Source organism: Arvicanthis niloticus, chromosome 9 (genome assembly GCF_011762505.2).
Source record: "Arvicanthis niloticus isolate mArvNil1 chromosome 9, mArvNil1.pat.X, whole genome shotgun sequence".
Taxonomy (NCBI): Eukaryota; Metazoa; Chordata; class Mammalia; order Rodentia; family Muridae; genus Arvicanthis; species Arvicanthis niloticus.
The window spans coordinates 79,410,245-79,431,196 of NC_047666.1; the positions used below are offsets into that span (position 1 = coordinate 79,410,245).

Sequence of the window (20,952 nt, forward strand, 5' to 3'; positions counted from 1 at the left end):
CTAAGTAAAACTCCTCATTACACATTATTAGCTTTTTTTTTTTTTTTTTTTTTTTTTTTTTTTTTTTTTTTTGACTGTTAGTCTGTAAGACCAGGCAGCAGTCCAGAGCGAAGGGTTCCATTGTCACACTAAGATCCAAGCCTGACCTTCGCAGGACACGCTGAGCTGCACGTCGCTCATTACAGAGGGCTGCTTCACCCCCATTATCTGACTGTAGTTACCATGCATGGTTTGTAGGTCTCCTCGGTCTCCTGGCTTTCTGAATCCCTGTTGACTTTACTTAAAGCCTGGATCTTAGCATGGGCTGACCTTTTTGTAGGGCAGCTCTCTTTAATCCCACTGTCTGCACAGTGAGAGGCTTTCAGGAGCTTCCTCTAGCATTCCAAATGTGTTTGAGACAGCAGTGTATCCTTCCCAGGCTACCGATTACTATTCATGAATGTGCGTCTATCTGACGCATAGGATCCCAGAACTTTTAAAGCTGCGAGAGTTTTTTAAAAACTCAAATTTTCAGCTTCCTGATTTTCCATTTAATAGTGAAACAACCTTTAAGCCCTAAACTGACTTGATAAGTAAAACAAATATTAAATATTAATTAAATATTCATCTTTTTAAATCTATGGCAGTCAGATGTGTGCTTTAAATAAACTTGCTGACTTTCCAGTGTAAACGGTATAGCACCTTTTACAGGTATAGGACCGGAGAGACGACTCAATAGTTCAAGACATGTGCTGCTCTTGCAGAGGACCTGAGTTCAATTCCCAGGACTCACAGGAACAGTTCCCAGCAACTTGTAATTCCAGCTCCAGACTCAACGATGCCTTCCTTTGGCCTCCAGGGGCACTTGCACGAATGTAGCATACACCCACACAAACACATAAATAAAATTAAAAGATAAAAGAAACTTTGACTATGCTAACCTAACTAATGGAAAGTTGAAGAAAGACTTACAACTAAGTGATTTGGGGTCACAGAACTGGGCAATCTGTAAGATGAGCAGATGCACATCATCAGATGCCTACTTCCACTTCCAGTGCCAGCTGCTCACTCAGGTGACCCTGGAGGCACATTGCCTGTGCACTGCAGAACTTCAGAAAGAAGCCGAGGCACCCACCCATAGTGTTCTCCAATAAACAGTTCACGTGGAGGATAGAGGAGATAAGGCTAACAGACCCCAGGGATCTATCTGTCAATCATCAGACCTTGAATTCAGGAAGGAACAGAAGCCTATGCCTGGCCTTACACAGCGTCTCTGCTCTATCATGCCCATCTGGATCTATTTCTCCAGAGATGGAGCAGAACTCAGGCCTCTCAGCCTCTACGCTTCACTGCACTCTGAGCAAAATTAAGCTCCCTCCACCTCCATCACCCAGGGGAAGCTGCTCCCTGAATTCTGATTAGCTGAAAGGGCATCGCTGCCAAGTGGTTGTTAGCTCAAATGTAGAGATCAATATCTTTCATCTTTGGGCTTCAGTGAGCTGAAAGGAAGGGTCTGAGGGGGGGGCTGGTGGGTGTTTTACCTTGTCAAGCTGGTTGTAGAAGTCAATATTTGCTGCACAGAGATACCGCCCAAGCAGTGTGGCGTGGGTTGTAAATACTGTGGCAATGGGGAGTTTCCTGGCACGAGAAAGGATCAGTCCAGTCCCAGCCTGCCATTCATGGAATTGGGCAATGACGTGTTTACCGTCTGCGTGGTCTGTCACCTGCATCAGAAGAAAAGCCTCTAGAAATGTTATTGTTGACACTTGACCTCGACCATTGCCCACAGTGGGAGGACAGATGTGAGACGTGCCAGTCTGACCTCTCTTAAAAGGTCATAAACTTGCAGCATGCAAGCTTAGCAAGAGAAAGTAAGATTCACTGACGAGTTGGTCAAGTCCATCTGTTTATATCTTAATCCTCCCTTTTAATAATGGGTCATATTTAGTTTTGTATCCATAGAATGCATATAAGTATTATTAAGAGTAATATCTGTTATACTATTAATAATTTGAATAAGCATTCAATTGGTAGCAACATTCTTTGAATAAATGACTCAATAATAGAAGCAATGCTTTTGAAGAAATCAAGAGAATCTACTGAGTCTACCCAAGTGAACTTCTTCTACCCAAGTAAACACACACAAACACACACACACACACACACACACACAGAGTCTCACACACATACATACACTTTCATATCAAACATGTGCACACCACTTTGTGGCTAATCTTCAAGTTGAGGCCATGGCTCAGGCAGGAAGACTATAGAGAATAATTGGTGGTACTCACTGGTGCCAAAAGACTACAAATCTGTCACCACAACAGACTTTCCCCAAAGTACTAACCCATCTTCCCCTCTATAACTACCAAGAAGGCGATGGCCTCCTTCCCCAGCCAGCCCTTGGTAGGTATTGTATAGGGCTTCATCAGACAGATCTGTCACTCTGTCCTTAGCTACCATCCTCACTGGGATCTCATCCCTTCAGATCTGACGTCCAGGTTAGGTGTCTCCATCTGGAAGTGATGAGAAGGTGCAGGCAAGCCTTACTACTGTGCTTCGAGGGACTGAGAGAATAAAGGCTGGGTTCATTAAACAAACTGGCCTCCAGTGTTCTTTCTCTGTGCACCACTGGGCTCTTCCGCTGCAAAGGATTCCTGAGTAGCCCCTGAGGCCAATCCAGCCATTAGTGTATAATGGAAACATCGAGACAGCATTGTAAGTGCATCTGCATTCATACATACACAAAACAAAATGTTTCAAATCTTTCCTGCTGTCTAGACTCTATCTGAACATTTCATGATGTATATCTCTTTTATACATATATTTTGGATTTTATCTACATAAGTAGGAAATGTAGCTGGGTGGGGTTTTTTTGGCATTTAATTTAATTTATTTATTTTTCTTACTCACTTTACATCCTACTCACTGTTCCTCTCCCACAATCCTCCACCATCTCCCCTCCCCTTCTCCTCTTGGTACCCCCCACCCTGGCACTGAAAGTCTCTGTGAGGCTAGGTGCTCCCTGTCCCACTGAGGCCAGACAAGGCAGCCCTAGCTACCCTGTTGCAAAAGTTGGCACATAGTTTAGGAATGGTAAATATTTCCTTGAAATTCTTTTAAAATGCATTATCTCCAAATTCTTGGGTCACTGCTGGATCCTCAGTGCAGTAGGCTGCCCCTCTGTTCTGTCATTATACTGTAAACTGTACCTCCTTTAAAAACCAGGCAGTTAAAGACCCAAATATGAGCATGTCATTGGCTTCTCGGTCATGATGAGGGATGCCAACACCACATGCTTCCCAGAAGTCACCCTTCCACCTGTCCAGGTTCCATGCTGAGGAGCTGATGTCAAAAAGCACCACGTAGGGACTTCCTTCTATGAGCCATCTTCCAAAATGCACCTGATATAGAAAGAAAGCATAGCCACCGTGGTATTAAGTACAACATAAGAGAAGAAAGTATGTTTGGGCTTAGAAGGTGTAGCCATTATTTAAGGAGGGTTATGATTTGTACATGAAATGTCCTCTACAGAATTATTTGTTTGGACACTTGGCCCCAGTTCATGGTGCTGTTTGGGAAGGTTATGGAACCTTCAGAAGGTGGAGCCTCACTATAGGAAGGCCTTGATTTTTTTTATAGCCAGGCCCTACTTCCTGTGTGGTTTCTGCTTCCTGAGAGCAGATACAATGTGATCAGCCAGCCTCCTGCTCCTGTCACCATGACTTTCCGCCTATTGCCATGTCTTCCCTGCCCAGATGAAACATATCCCTCTATAATTTCAAGTCAAGTAAGAACTTTCTCCCTTACTTTTGTCAGAATATTTTATCACAGCTCCAAGAAAGAAACTAAGAGAGAAAACATTGACAGACCAAGTGTCACTGTGTCAATGTGAAATGTTTCCCCGAAGACAAAAGCTCAACTGTGGAAAGCCCTTGGAAGTTGGTGTTATCTCTGGAGTTTTCTGTACACAAGATCAGAGCATCTTAAATGGTGACAATTTGGCTTTATTCTTTTTAATTTGGATGCCCTTTATTTCTTTCTCTTGTCTTATCAGTCCAGCTAGAATTTTTAGTGCTAAGTTACATAAAATAAAATCTGCATAAGTTCCTTGTTTTAGATCTTACAAAATGTTAAGCTTTTGGACCATAAAGGTTCAACTGACTCAACTGATTAATTCATTCATGAATTCACAACTAAATGTTATTAGCATGGGGGACATTTGAAGGGTATTTTATCAGTCCCTAGCTTTTCCAGGTTGCTCTTTGCTTATGTCTGAGCTGAGCAACCTCTAAGCCATATTTCCCCACTAGGATATTCCATCTCACCACACCCCCACAGCAATGATGACAGCTAAGCACAGACTAAACCTGTGAAGCCAAAGAGATAATTCTTCTTGTGAATTATTTCCTAGGTACTTGTCCCCGTTGATTGACCAATCGAGCTACACACAGCTGTTGATAACAGCTGATGTTTGCACTTGAAGCTGAAGGGAGTGCCCATCCAACTGGGTACCATCTCCAGATTCTGCTCTTCATTAAGTGAGGTCATTTGAAAGACAGGTGTCTGGATCACGTGATTTCTGCTTTTGTGTCCCTTGTTACCTTCCTGTGATTCTGTGCTCACAGATACTTCATAGCATGAGAAGCACTTTGTTATGTAGTCCAGTCTGGCTATTTGCTACCACGTAGTTAGTCTGGGTGTTTTGCCTGAATATTTTTCTGTATACTGTATATATGCCTGGTTCCTGAGGAGGCCAAAAAAAAAAAAAAAAAAAAAAAAAAAAGCCTGTTTGATCCACCAGTACTAGCATTACATACTTTTCTTCACTAACTCCCTTTTAGTCAGGGAATATTATTATAGCAACAGAACATATTATTTTACTTTGTACAAAAGTAAGGCTCTATCTAACTTAGGGCCCAAGGCTGCATGCATAGGAGCCAGGCACTCTACCATTGAGCTGCAACTCCAGCCCCATCACATAAACGGAAAAGGAACTAATATAAAAAGAGTTTGGATGAAAGCTTGCTTTTACTAAACCGCTGTTGAATAATGCCATCAACTCTTGCGACTCTGGCCTCAATTTATGTATGGCTTTTTCAAGACTACAGCAACTCTGAGTCTTCCTGGGGCTCCCATCTCCTTGTCCTGTTAGAGAATCTTAGCTTTCACAAGGTGCCTCAACTGCACTCTGTGTAAGAACAAGCATCGTCTTCCTTGTAATTCTCTTCCTTAGCTAGGTGGGTAATCTCCTCTGAGTTGGTGGAAGGTGTGTGTGGTGCTTTCTGGTAACAGTTCGTTTAGAGTTACAGAGGGACAGGGCAGTTAGAATCTTTTACCTGGCAGCCATGTTTATTCATCGCATCCATGGCTTTTCTGACAGCATCGTTGACTGGCTCACACCGTTCTACTTGAGTCTTCATATTGTGCTCAAAATATGGACCTATCAGGAAGTAATTCTCGCCCCATTCATCCGCTGTTGTTTTGACCTTGGTCTGGATCACAGTACAGATGCCCCCAACTGAGAAGGAGAAAACTTTCTGTTCTTATTCCAGTTGGCAATCCAAGAGAAGAATCACTATCTGTTACTGTGCTACTTAAAGTGACATTTTCCTTAACTTTTTTAAAAGGCAGGATCTAATGTGCTTTGAGGAGTGCAATCGGAACCTATTCTAAAGCCACATGAGGTGCATGTAAACATGGTAAGCTGGCCAGGGAGGCATTCCAAGAACTCTTGAGAAAAGGCTGGAGGGAAGTAGTGTATATCTTAAGGTGCCATTCACAGTTCAGTAACAAGCAGAGGACAAACAGGCACGGTCATGCTGTAGGTCCTCAGCAGGCATCCACTTCTGCTCTGCTACTGCAGTGGGCCTCCAACGGGGCTCTGGTTGATCTAAGTAACAATCTCTGCAACTTCTTTTGTTGTTGTTGTTGTTGTTGTTGTTCAAGACAAGGTTTCTCTGTATAGCCTTGGCTGTCCTGGAACTCACTCTGTAGACCAGGCTGACCTCGAACTCAGAAATCCACCTGCCTCGGCCTCCCAAGTGCTGGGATTAAAGGCGTGTGCCACCACTGCCCAGCTCTGTAATTTCTTAATGCTAAGAAGCCCGGCCGTTTTTACAGCATAAACACTGTGCCTTTTACCAGGAGAAAGAACTGGGAGATTTTGATAGATTTAGATAGAGGATGATCTACCCAATTCTGCTGTAAAGCCATGGACACAAATGCCAAGCCTCGTGTACATGTGATGGCTCTCCCTGCCCACTGGAACCCTGAATTATTGTCTACCTCCCTCCCCCGCCATTGCTTATTAAAATATAAAGCTAGAGAGAATGAACACTCTTGACTCTAGCATGTCACCATCTAGAAACCTGTCCCAGGAAAGCAGGAAAGAGATGGATAACCATAGAATCATTTATAAAGCTAGAAAAATGAAGAAAAAAAAACTTAGAGTGAACTAAGTAAGCCACTCAACGGCTCTAAGGCTCAGTTTCAACCTGATAGATGAGAGTAAAATGCTGTTCATCTCAGAACAACAGATTGGAAAAGTATTAAAAGTTAGGGCTACTGAGTCTGGGAAGGTGGCTTAGCTCAGTGGAAGACAGCTTACCTGGAATATGCAAGACTCTGAGTTTGATTTGCAGCAACACACGTGTGCACGTGGGCACACACACACACACACACAGAGAGAGAGAGAGAAACAGAGAGAGAGAGAGAGAGAGAGAGAGAGAGAGAGAGAGAGAGAGAGAGAGAGCTTAACAGAAAGGTGATATTTGAACAAGAATAATATCACTTCAAAGGGTGACTAGAAGCCAGGTATGGTGACACACACCTTTAATCCCAGCACTCAGGAGGCAGAGGCAGGCAGCTCTCTGAGTTTGAGGCCAGTCTCTGTATAGTGAAAGTCAGGACTACACAGAGAAACCCTCTCTCTCTCAAAAAACAAAACAAAACAAAGAAACAAAGGTTGATCAAAAATGATGAAAAATTAGGAGGCAGGTGGGTATCATGGAGAGGAACCTTTCAGACAGTGCTGGGGTTGAAGCAAGGCTGAAGTATCAGGTGGGGAAAGTAGCAGTCACTTGATGGGACTAATGTGACACTGGACAGCAGATATGAGGAACAGTGGCAGGCTAGAGAAGGTCTCCAGGGAACTGGGCAGGAAACATCCTGCACCAGCCATCAGTAATCAGTTTCCAGAATATGGAAACAGCCAAGACTGCTTCTTTAGTAATTTGTCCCTGCACTTCTGTAGGCAACAAAACAACTCAGGAAGTCCATCAGGAGCTAGGAAGACCTGTCCTCAGCCCTCGGCTGGAAAGAGCTACTTTGTCGCTTCTGAACTGAAAACAGTTTGTTTCTCACTGCCATTTCTCAGGTTTTTCAGTTGATCAGATGCAAGTTTTATTTATTTATTTATTTATTTATTTATTTATTTATTTATTGTTTTTTTCAAAACAGGGTTTCTCTGTGTAGTCCTGGCTGTCCAAGTGCTGGGATTAAAGGCATGTGCCACCACCGCCTGGCCCAGATGCAAGTTTTAAAAACCACCTTTATCTTCAAGATTATGTTGGTAAATCTTATTAATAGCCACAGACAATGGCTGTGATTGCCATCTATGCATTTATCTTTAGGCCTGGGTGAACTCTCTTCTTCTGGAGAAAATGTCTTTTTTTTTTTTTTCTTTTTAAGAGTTATTTATTTTATGTATGTGAGTACACTGTTGCTGTCCTTCAGACACACCAGAAGAGGGCATCGGATCCCATTACAGATGGTTGTGAGCCACCATGTGGTTGTTGGGAATTGAACTTAGGATCTCTGAAAGAGCAGTCAGTGCTCTCAACCCCTGAGCCATCTCTCTCCAGCCGGGAAAATGTCTTTTGAGTAAGAGGAAACCAAAAGACAAATCCTGGTGCTCGCCTATGATGTTAATAAGATCCCTTGCTGTGTACAGAAGAGCTGCTGTCCCTCCAGAACTGTATAAACACTGTAGAAGAGATTTTTTTTTCACAAGAACCTCACCAGTAAGAAAAGGCTGTATTCCTTTTTGTTTTTTTCTTTTGAGACAGGGCATCACTGTGTTGCTCTGGCTTTCCTGAAACTCATTATACAGATGAAGCTGGCCTCAAACTCACAGATATATGCCTGTCTCTGCTTCCCAAAGGTTAGGATTAAAGGTGTGCACTTCCACACCCAGTTTAAAAGTCACATCCTAACATAATATAATTTAATATGTATCTTTGGACAAACAAAACAAAACATCCTGCCCATAAGAATATAAGAATTTCAAACTGTTTCTCGTCTTCTGTAGACCCAGCTCCTTCATCATCTTCATCCCTCAGAGAAAAATGCTATTAAGCCCTAAATTCCTTACTTACACATTTATTCTGAAAACCCATTATATTTGCACCTATATCTTTTAAAAAAGATTTATTTATTTTTATTGTATTTGTATGAGTGTTTTGCTTTCATGCATGTGTATCGTGTGTATCATGTGTGTGCAATGCCTTCAGAGGCCAGAAGAGGGCATTGGATACCCTAGTCCTGGAGTTACATTGTGAGAGGCCTGCTGGGTGCTGGGAAAGGACCTTGTTCCTATGCAAGAGCAATAGATGGTCTTAACTCTGACCATCTCTCCATCCCCTGCAGCCATATCCTGCCCATAGATGTTAGAATACCCATATGTATTAGATTATGGGTTTCAAATTAATATTCATTTTGACTGTCTTCAGGGCAGCTTCCTGTAGTGTACCCTCTTGCTACTTTCTACAATTCATCTGCTCTGTCTCCTGTCCACATTATACCACATTAAAACATACCACAAGAGATGTAGTAGTCAAACCATCATGACGCATGTATATATAGATATAGAGATAGATAGATAGATAGATAGATAGGTAGATAGATAGATAGACATAAAAATAGGGATATGAATAGAATAGAATAGCAAGCTATCTATCTGCAGCCAGCTGACATCTGACTAGGATGTAAAGCACTCACAATGGGGAAGGACATGATTCTGGGGAAAAGTGGTTGGAAAACTGGATGCACAGCAATGGAACTAAACCGAGCACTCTTCACAAAACTCAGTCCAAATGAATTCGATGCTTGAACTGGAGAGATGAAATCACAGGAAGGAAGCACAGTGGCCAGTCTTCAGAGCAGTGGAACAGGCAAGCATGTTTTGGACAGGAACCTCAAATCACAGGAAACAACTGAACTCATATCAACCGGCAAAAGAAACAATCAACAGAGTAAGCAGAGGCTTGTCCAAGACACCATTTTCCAATTATTAGTCTCATATCAGGAGTATAAGAAACCTAGCTCGATAGTGAATCACCAGTACCATATAGTAGGCAGCAAACCTAAATAGACATGTCTCAAATATGCATGTTCCTACATCAATTCCAGTGCCATCTGGAAATCTGATAAAAATAACAGGTCCTCTTCTCAAAATAAGTATTACTTTAGACTGAGGAGGAGGAGGCACAGCCGTAAAGTGTTTGCCGAGGAAGCCTGAGGATCTCCGGTGTTGGCATAGACTTACGATCCCATCACAGGAAAGGTGGAGACAGGCAGACACCTGGGGCTCCCTGGACTGCTAGTCTAGCCTTATCAAGCTAGTGAGAGGCCCTGTCTCCAAAAATAACTCATTCCAGCTACGTACCCAAAACCTAGCCCATCAGTCGCCAGTGATTTCAACCTATGGCCACACAGACAGAGCTGGTTAAAATCAGTCATCGCAAAACAAAAAGAACCTGTAGGGATGGGGAAGATGACGGGGTGGGAGGGAGATGAAAGAGTGGGCTGAGAGTAACCAGAATGTACATGTATGGAATTGTCAAAGAACAAATTTAATTAATGGAAAACACACATTAGAAGTGCAGGACAAAATGCTGTCACTTTTAGAAAATTTGATATGGCTGGAGATTATCGTAAGTAAAACAAACAGGACTCAGCATGGCAAACACTGTGTGTTTTCTGCCATTTGTGGATATTAGGTTTATCTCCTTAGAGGTAATAATTCATCAGGAGTTTCACAATCTGGTCCTGGCTGGTCTCTGATCTCTGCAGATTCCTGTTTTCTCTGTTGGATCTATAAACAGGGTACACTATACGTCTTGGTTTACACACCATGAGTGTTGGGTGTGCATGGGTGTGCAGTTCTCACACACACACCACTCTCTCTACTTTGTTGCCTCCTTCACTGTCTTCGCCCCACAGTGATTTGGTCCATAGGTCTCAGCACAAGCACTAGACAGCTTTCCCTTAACGCCAGACTGGGCTGGGAATCCTGCCACACACTAAGTCCACAACCTTGCTCTGCCTTTATGCTCATCACCCTGGATGATAAAATGCACAGCAGTGACCCATCTTCCTGCAAGTCTGTGCATTTCAGGGGACTGGGATCAATTCAGTACTGTTCAAGCCTGTTTCTCTACCCTCCAGTCTGTCCAAGTGTCTGACATTTAGTAAACACTTGGTGCTCTTTATTAAATAATAGCTGGATAGTTGTAATGATAAATGGATGAATGAATAGAAAGCAACCACCTGAGGCTGTGTGCATCTGAGGCTGGTATGCACCTGAAGCTGGTATGCACCTGATGCTGGTGTGTACCTGAGGCTGGTGTGTACCTGAGGCTGGTGTGTACCTGAGGCTGGTGTGCACCTGAAGCTGGTGTGTACCTGAGGCTGGTGTGCACCTGAGGCTGGTGTGCACCTGAGGCTGGTGTGCACCTGAGGTTGGTGTGTACCTGATGCTGGTGTGCACCTGAGGCTGGTGTGCACCTGATGCTGGTGTGCACCTGAGGCTGGTGTGCACCTGATGCTGGTGTGCACCTGATGCTGGTGTGCACCTGATGCTGGTGTGCACCTGAGGCTGGTGTGCACCTGATGCTGGTGTGCACCTGAGGTTAGTGTGTATCTGAGGCTGGTATGCACCTGAGGTTAGTGTGCACCTGAGGCTGGTGTGTACCTGAGGTTAGTGTGTACCTGAGGCTGGTGTGCACCTGAGGCTGGTGTGTACCTGAGGCTGGTGTGCACCTGAGGCTGGTATGCACCTGAGGCTGGTGTGCACCTGAGGCTGGTATGCACCTGAGGCTGGTGTGCACCTGAGGTTAGTGTGTAGCTGAGGCTGGTGTGCACCTGAGGTTAGTGTGTAGCTGAGGCTGGTGTACACCTGAGGTTAGTGTGTATCTAAGGCTGGTGTGCACCTGAGGTTAGTGTGTACCTGATGCTGGTGTGCACCTGAGGCTGGTGTGCACCTGATGCTGGTGTGCACCTGAGGCTGGTGTGCATCTGATGCTGGTGTGCACCTGATGCTGGTGTGCACCTGAGGCTGGTGTACACCTGAGGCTGGTATGAACCTGAGGTTAGTGTGTACCTGATGCTGGTGTGCATCTGAGGCTGGTGTGCACCTGATGCTGGTGTGCACCTGAGGTTAGTGTGTATCTGAGGCTGGTATGCACCTGAGGTTAGTGTGCACCTGAGGCTGGTGTGCACCTGAGGTTAGTGTGCACCTGAGGCTGGTGTGCACCTGAAGCTGGTGTGTACCTGAGGCTGGTGTGCACCTGAGGCTGGTGTGCACCTGAAGCTGGTGTGCACCTGAGGCTGGTGTGCACCTGAGGCTGGTGTGCACCTGAAGCTGGTGTGTACCTGAGGCTGGTGTGTACCTGAGGCTGGTATGCACCTGATGCTGGTGTGTACTTGAGGCTGGTGTGCACCTGAGGCTGGTGTGCACAAGCAGGACAGGTTATTTTGAGAATAATGTCTAGTAACTTTGATTCCTTCCCTTGATGTGTTCCCCACATTTCTGTCATTCACTCATAAAATACTTGTACTGGAGAACTTAGAACTTAGAAGTCGTTTGTGGGACCAGAGAGCTGGATCAGGGGTTAAGATCACTCCTGGCTCTTGCAGAAGACTCACACTCATTTCCCAGCACCCACATGCTCACTACTGACTGCAACTGCATTTACATGGCTTCATGGACAGGGCTTCTGGCCTTCATGGACACTTCATGCACACAGTACAGTGATGTACATGCAGGTAAGCACTCATATATAAAAAAAATTTAATGCAATTTTATAAAATTTAATAAAAAAGAAACCTGTTTTTAAAAGTCTTTTGTTTTCTTGGACATGAATATACTTCCTTGTTTGCCACAGATCATAGTAGGATGAGCAGAGTATGCTGTATTCTCTTTATTCAGGAAGCATGTGATATTTAGATAGCCTAAGATTTTGTTTTGTTTTGTTTTTCCTTGAAGCTTCAAAAAATCTCAGATATTTGACTGTAAGTCAAAGTTTTTCATCTATGGACCACTTTCTTAGACAGTGAAATTTTTAGTATTTAGTTGTTATAATTTAGTTGTTATATGTATTTAGTTGCTATTTTGTTGTTACATGTATTCTCACCAGATGAAATGTTCTTCTCATCTTTGCCATGTGTGCGTCACCAGGTGTCCCCATGTGTCCTGTCAGCTATGAAGTAAGGAAAGCCTTGTTTGTGAGCTCTAAGATGACTTATGTCATACCCACAAACTGACAGGACTATAGACTCAAGCTAGATTTTACAAAGAAGCCACAGTAGCAAAGACTCGTGAGGGATGACTAGATTCATTATCTAAAGAAAACTTAGGTTGAAAACATCAAATTTATGCTCAAGATGTCAACATGAACAGATAACACTTTTAAAGCCAACCAACAGGCGATGAGAGATGGCTCATCAGGGAAAAACATTTGCTGCTCTACTTGGGTTCAACTCTGGCTCTCACACAGCAGCTCCGAACCCTCTGTGACTCCAGGTCCAAGAAGCCAGACACCCTCTTCTAGCCTTTTCTGCACAGGTGCACCTACATAAATACATCCATACATATAAACAAAAATAAAATGTTTTTAAAAATAAAAAAAAAAAGCCCAAATGAACATGTTCTATATGCCAGGGACTTCTCAAGAGCCGAGGTCACTGTGCATGTCACCAACACGTAAGACCCCCAAGACTACAATTTTCATGAGTGATCCCTTTGAATGCCCCATTTGAGTTTGCTCAATGGAGAGAAGAGAAGAAAGAGGATCATTTGGTGTCAAGGGCTTGTGCACCGGTCTTCAGGACTGATTCCAGTGCTAACCTCATCCCAGCCTTTCCCCTCCAAAAGCTCTGTCCAGGAGTTCCTGTGTACTCTGCAGAGAAAACCCTTCCCTCCCAGGAGACTCTGGGACTTGTGTGTAATAGTAGTGGCCCGGTTCCCAAGAGCCCTGGCTGTATTCAGAAACCGTAGAGATAGAATTGGTGAGTGGAAGGGGGCTTTTGAAAGATCTGTGTACACCACACTCTCCTTCTCTGTGCTAAGGCCCGTCCTCTCTGCTCCTCTCGCCAGTACAGAGGACAAAGAGTTCATCCTTTGAGCTGCATCTGTGGGCTTCTAAACAGAGGGGCCCACTGCTGACCTTTCTTTTAAGTATTTCCTAAATGTGTACTGGGGGGACTTTGAACAGTCAGCATACGGTGGAAACCAGGACAGAGTTCAAGTACAATCCTGCGTATGTGCGCATACACATGATGCACGTGGTACACGTGTGGGTACATGTTCCTGTGGGTGCACGTGTGAGAGCATGTGCACATACACGTGTAGGCCAGAGGTCACCAAAGTCCTATTGAGTTTGCTTTGTGAAACAGGGTCTCTCACTTGCCTGGAGCTTACCCATTCTGCTAGGCTGGCTGGCCAGTCAGCCTCTGGGGCCCACCTGTCTCCACCTCCACAGCCCTGGGACCTCCACAGCCCTGGGACCTCCACAGCCCTGGGACCTCCACAGCCCTGGAACCACAGGCATCTGCAGCCGCATCCAACTTTTTCACATGGGTTCTAGGGATGGAACCCAGGTCTTTATGCCTGCCACACAAGCATTTTAGTGACTGAATTATCTCCCCAGAGTCAGCAAATATAATTCTAAATCTGATGTTATGCTGACTCTCAAGAGGTGCAAGGAAGAAATAGAATCCTCATTCATTCCCAGCTCCCATCTCCAAACTACAAAGGTTATTACTGCCATTTACCCACTCCCCTCATCTCTCTGACTGGCTTTGTACGATCTTGGAGAATTCAGCCTTTGAAACCCATTCACCTGTTAATATTCCCTTGAGAGTTTTAAGCCAGGCATGATGGCATACACTTTTAATCCCAGCACTTAAATCTGTGAGTTTCCAGGCCAACCATAACTAAACTGTGACCTCAACTGTCAACATCCTTAAACTAGAAGTATCAATCTATAAGAATTGACTCCATTAGGAAATCACTTAGGTTGCCTTGTCCTTCATTTTTAAAAAAGCAGTTTCTGTATTTGTATAGCGTTAGAGAAAGGTTAATTTTAATCTTTCTCAGTGGAACACAATTTAAATGAAACTCTACTTCCAGTCTTATCTTAAGTTCTTAGAAGCTTTAATCACAAATAGCACGAAAAGGCAACATGTCTGACTAGTCCTGACCACATAAAGCTTTTCCTCTAATAAAAGAATCCCTCAGTTTTCGTTTTATTCACAAGGAAAACTCCCAGAAAAACCAACAATTTTTAAATTCCCACTTTGCCATGACATTCATGTACATTTCTAACATAATTAACATGTCTAGTTAGCCACTCAGTATTCACCCCATACAAAGGTTTATGTTTTCATTGCCTGTTGGAAAGAGTTTTATGACCTGCAGACATCTTCAGAGTCTATGCTGCCCCACTACTGCTCATGACCACTGGGGTCCCTTGTGGCTCTTAATCTTGTCCCTCTAGCCTGCATATGGCCAAGTGTTAGGAGTAGTACAAACCTTTGTTGGTCACTTCCCAGGAAATTTCAAAAAGCAGCAGGTCTTCCACAGGGAGTCTTTCAGCTTCCCACACAGGGAGCCCACCAAGGGATGTCACAGACAAGGAGCGGCCCCTGAGCATTCTTCCTCCTGCTGCTGTCTGGTGCTGTTAAAGACCTGATTCAGCTGACTGCAGTCAGTACCGAGCACAAGCTGAGAGGTGTCAGCCTTGGGATCTCCTCTACAGAGTGAACCAGCAAGGCGAGGTCACATGAACCCACAGCTGGATGAAGTGTGCCCAGTGCCCAGCTCCTTGCTGCCTTTCAGGGCAGGTCTGGAGAGGGCAGTGCCTCACAGTTCTAATCCACACCAACACTCAGAAAAAAAAAATTCCCAAGTGAAACCTGACTATTCACAGCAGGGCAGGTAGCCAGAGGACAGACTGAGCATGACAGGAGTCCAGGCCTTTGGCCTTTGGCCTTTAGACCAAACTCCTACACTCTCTGAATCCTTATTTTATCATCTGCTGAAGGACAAGCAGGAGTTTTCCTCAGACATAAGCAGTTTTCCACAGACTGCATGGTGGTGCCTAGTATCTACCCCAGCGCGGGCCTAGTTGTGGTCTTCCCTCCACCTCTCCATACCTAGAACTCCGAGTTTTATTCCCACTTATTTTATTCTAAATGTACAAGCTGAATTGTGGTGAAAAGCTAGATCTTGATTCTCCTTAAATACTGTACATTTTTCGATACACAAAAGCACAAACTGCAGTGTCTTTCTGTATAACACATAAAGAATGTAATTTTGGTCAATCAATAATTGTCAATTCCTGTCTTAAAGACTAAACAGGAATGAATTTTAGTCACATTTGTGGATTTTAAATGTCAAGTATTATGGGATTGATAATATTTCATAATTCAATGGTCAGGAAAGTATTAAAATATGGGGAAAAGTTGCAGAAGAGATTAGGCTCTGAACTTTCACCAGGATTATGTCATCAGTAAATGTTGTATACTGTTTGTTCTGTATTTGTCAGTGTATAACTATGTATGTGTTAGTGTGTCTGCTCATCCATACAAACACACATACACATACACAGACACACACCACCCTCCACACACTAATATTCCCGAAAGACAGTTCCCAGCAGGCTTGACTTTTAACTATGTCCTTTACAAGTTTAGTTTGCTATCAGCCTACCTACATTGTTATGCCCCCTTTTTTCCTTAAGAAAATTGATACTGGCCCCAAATATTCTTCTTCTTTGAATTTTTAAAAATTATCAGGCCAGTGAGATGGTTCAACAGATAAAAGAGCTTGCTGCCAAGCCAGATGACCTGAATTTGATCCTGGGACCCACACGATAGAAATAGATAGCCAACTCCTACAAGTTGTTATCTGAACGTCACATGTGTGTTGTGGCGCATACACACATATGCACACACGCACATACCACCCGAAAAAGAAATGCAATAGAAAAAATTTAAAATAGAATTTTTAAAATTCTCACCAAAACTAAATTGTAATATAGTAGAGAAATTTTATTAGTTTTTTAAAGCAATGTCATTCAGAGTTGGTCTAATTTACTTAAGCCTGTCTTAATGACTCAAGGTGAGTAAAGTCATATTTTATTGTGTAGTATGAATAAACCTATGTAAATGAAATAGAATATGTTTTTCTTCCAGAATTCAGTGACATTAAAAATTCTTATCCTTACCTATGAACATGTATATAATTACACAATTTATATTTACTTATTTGAAGTTTGACAGAAAAGCTTAAACAGCTAACTTTAAAAATCAAGTCAAAGGGCTGGTGAGTTGGTTTAGTGGCTGAAGGAGCTTGCAGCAAACCTGAGGACTGGAATTTGATCCATAGAATTTATGAAAGCGGGGAGGAGAGAAATGAACGCACAAAGTGTCCTCTGACCTTCACATGTAAGCTGTGACCTGCATGTCCACGTTCTGTTACACACATATTTGCACACATAACACAATAACAACAGCAATAACAATAATAATAAACAAAATAATTTTGGGGAAAATCATGTACTATGATGGTATAAGTGTGTGCCTCTGTGCTGCATGCTCAACATGGCTGTCTCTTTGAAGAAACTCTGTGTATTGACTTAACCTCTGAGGGTTCTGCAAATACAAATCCCAATAAAACTGAACAGAAGGTCATATTGACGAGGCATGAGAATGTGGTGTCAGAGAGGAGGTGGCCTTAGGTTTGCTGTGGTGTCAGCAACTGCAGACTGGTTCTTCTAGCACTGAATGGGCTGCAGAGAATTAACTCATGCTGCTACCCACGAAGATCAAGTGCTCAGCTTTGAATCAGTCTCTGGCAGGGGCCAGTCCAATCAGCCTCTTCTCAGTTATGTGAACTCCTGCCAGTGTCTTCTAAGCTACTAAACCTATCTAACTGATACAGAATAATTCCCATAGATGTCTACATGCTCAACATAGGAACAAAGTTTCAAAAGAAGTTAGGGAATGGCTGGTGGAAGGGTCTTAAGAAATACTCAGCCTTGGGTGCAAAGTGTCTATAAAGATCTACCTCAGCCTTGGTTACAAAGTGTTTATAAAGATCCAGTTAAACTTTCCCCGAGGGCAGTGATTACCATTGGAGTATGAGAGGAAACTCTTTTTAAAAATTATTTTGAGTATAATATTATGAATATTTAAACACGTAAAATACTTGAAGAGATGGCCTTCGATGAATGAACATATTTGAAAGCACATAGTATAATCAGGATATAAATTAGAGCGAACAGTGAAACGGACTCAAGTCTGTAACTATTCATATGCACACATGTGAATAGAAGACAAATCAACAGGTTAGGAGGCTCTGTGCTAAAACTAACACATACACTTAGATCGTCTCTAAGTGGTTATGCCTAACATACACAGCCTTTTAGCTTATGCACGTGCAAACACACTGTACACAAAGTAAATAGAATAGCTTTCAAAAGTGTAACCACAGCACCTCGTTTTATACATTTCCACTCTTTGGTATTTTGAACTTTGAAAATGTTTGTTTTGTTTTTATTTGTGCCTTGATGTGCATGTGTACCTGTGTATGAGAGGATCCACACAGTCCAAAAGAGGACTTCAGATCCCTTAGAGCTGGAGTTATGGGTTGTGAGCCAGTATGGGAGCCAGGAACCAAGGGAGCAGTCAGCATTCTTGACTACTAAGCCATCTCTCCAGGCCTAGTTTGATTACCCTTTTAAAAAGTTCCTGCTTCCCCATTTACTCCTCGTGTCAAGTTCTGACATGCCCAAGGACATCTCTTAATGATGCCCTCTGAGGCATAGATGGGCAACACTTTTCACTGTTATTCTTGATGTGAGGAGAACATTTTGCCAAACCTTTGCTTTTGTAGTGGTGAATACCATTTTCAAATTTGTTACTAGTCAAGCAAGAGACATGAAGTCCATGGAACTATATAAAGCATTGAAATTCATAAAACTATATAAAGCATTACTGCCAATTATATTCTCACCAATCCATATTATTGACATGAGATCTCATTTTTAAATATATATGCACAAAATGGCAGCAATCTTGGCAGAAACAAAGAAGGAAAGGAAAGGAAGGAAGGAATTTTGCATCAAGCAAAGTTCTCTCCTTCACAAACTATGAAATTTACATGAAAAATACCACGCAAAAAGTTGGCAGATGAATGAGAACTGTCCTGACAAAGACAGAGGAAAAAGGATGCTCGAAGGATGCTGAGTCCCAGTTTTACAGCTGGGTTAGCATTTTGCCAGTCAAGGAAAAGAGGCAAGAGGATTAGTCAAGCATAATGAAGATTGTATTTGATTCTGTGTTAGCCACGCCAGCAGAGGTCACCAGATACACGTAGGAAAGCACCGTTGGCTGAGACATGTTGGACTCTTCTTGTTCATCTTCAGGACTTCTGAGGCTTGATTGGATCTGCTTGTATGTCACAGGTGAGTCAGGACATTTTAATGAAGGATATATTATGTGCACTATTCTAGTGGTCCATGATATTTTCTGGTTCTGTCTGTTTGGCTGTTTGAGACAGGGTCTCTCTATGTAATCTTAGCTGTCCTTGAACTTACTATGTCGATCAGACTAACCTTGAACTTCAGAGATCCACCTGCCTGTGCCACCATGTCCAGTGGCCCAAGATATTTTCAGGCAACAGTAGTCTCTGCTTTCATGTGGACATAGAGACTTTAATCTTGTGAAGCATAGATGAGTCATAGTGGATCAAGTACCACTATGTTCCTGAAGGAATCTATAAAATGGCAAGCAGTAACACCAGATAGAAAGGGGGAATCTGTGGAAGCCAGGAAATAATGTCAGACCAAGAATATGATGAGCCCCTGAAGAGCTGAGAGAAGTGGTCGCAAAGGCTTCCATTCTCACGGTGACAGAAGGAAAACCAGAAAGCCTGGAATTCAAGTTCTAATGAATGCCAAAGGGAGATAAGAGGAGACAGAGAATAGATGAACCTAAGAAAGAGAGATCAAAGAAATAATCAAAGAAAGCTGGGAGTGTGAGCTTTACCCAAGTTATGACAGGATGACATTGGAAAGCTTTCACGAAGAGTTTGTTCCATAGATAAGTCAGCATTGGTAAGGGCATATGGGATGCCTGGAGTCAGAGGCTACAAAGCCTGCATTTCAGTGACAAATTCTAGAATGTAAAATATCATCTCTTCTGAGGGGAGCACCATCTGCATGCTTTAAAATCTGAAACGAAAGTGAATTATTTAGCATTTGCATCTTGGTTTTTTTTTTTTTTTTTTTGTTGTTCTGTTTTTTGAGACAGGGTTTCTCTGTATAATCCTGGCTGTCCTGGAACTCCCTCTGTAAACCAGGCTAGCCTCGAACTCAGAATTCCGCCTGCCTCTGCCTCCCAAGTGCTGGGATTAAAGGCGTGTGCCACCACCACCCAGCTAGCATTTGGATCTTAAACAACAATTTCCATAATTTCATGAATCTATCAAGGATTTAACCCCCCCCCCACTGATTAGGTCAGATACCTCATGATCCAATCACTTCCTCAAAGCACATCAACAGACAACCATGCCCCATATGTGAGTCTATGGAGGACAGTTTTTTATTCAAGCCATAGCAGGGTTTCAGGGCAATAAGTGGAATTCAAGGCTTATGAGGATGTGAAACAGTAGAAGTAAGGCAATATAAAATATTGAGAATTAGCTCCCTAAGAAAATCATATTTAAGTTGAGACTGAATATAAAAAAAAATGGACTTATCAGAATTCTAGGTAGAGAGACTATCATATACAAAGATGTCAAGGATGTGGTAAATTCAGAGTTCAAAGTTCAATATGTTTAGAATCAGAGGTGATATAGGAGTGGGTTAGAGTCCCAGGAAAAGGTGATTACAAATGCCTATTTATGTCCACAGCAGGACATGTGCACTGGTGTATGGGAAATGTGGCAGAAATAGAAAATTTTATTTTAATCACTTAAGATTATGGAAACTCTGTATTGAAAACAAGCATTTGTCTCTTTGATGGAAGGAGGGACAGCCAGTTTGTATGTAGAATTATAGGAAGAGAACATTCTTACCTGCAATAAATATCTGTCCTCCTCTCTATCCTCATCCCTCTTCTAGGTTAAAATTGCCTCAAACTTGTGATTCTCCCATCTCTGTCTAGAGTTCTAGGACTGTAGGTATTTTAAAAATTAAGATGTTAATTTTTATATTGTATGAAATTCTCCAAGAGTTAATGAAACTTTAATATTAAAACAAAAAAGAAAATATTCACAATTGCAGGGTTTCTGATGTAAATACTGTAAGGAAAAGAGTGCTTCTGCCCTTATTTTTAAATTGTATTGACTGTTTGAATTGAAATTTAACTTATAAATTTACCCTTTGCCTTTCCTCTCTCCAACCCCTCCCACGGCCACCCACACCACGGCCACCCTCACCACGGCCACCCACACCACGGCCTCCCACACCACGGCCACCCTCACCACGGCCACCCACCCCACGGCCACCATGCTTGTCTCTGTATTCATGCGTATTAGTGTTTTGCCTGCATGAAGCTGTGAGCACCAAATGCATGCTTAGAAGTCAGGAGAGAACATCAAGGATCCTAGCACTGACACTGACATTACAGATAGTAGTGAGCTGCCAGGTAGGTGGTGGGAACCAAACCCAGGTCTTCTGA

General features: G+C 42.9%; 1 protein-coding gene across 1 annotated transcript in view; it reads right to left on the reverse strand.

The window, feature by feature from the left end:
• The window catches only part of Gys2 (glycogen synthase 2), a 42,932-nt gene extending 27,768 nt beyond the window's left edge, over positions 1–15,164 (reverse strand). The window contains exons 1-4 of the mRNA XM_034511922.2: positions 14,798–15,164; positions 5,322–5,503; positions 3,195–3,386; positions 1,521–1,703 (exon numbers count right to left, since the gene is read on the reverse strand). Of these exons, the coding sequence (XP_034367813.1) occupies positions 1,521–1,703; positions 3,195–3,386; positions 5,322–5,503; positions 14,798–14,918 (678 nt within the window). The 5' untranslated portion in view covers positions 14,919–15,164. The remainder of the gene's footprint in view (positions 1–1,520; positions 1,704–3,194; positions 3,387–5,321; positions 5,504–14,797) is intronic.
• Between the last annotated feature and the right edge of the window lie 5,788 nt (positions 15,165–20,952).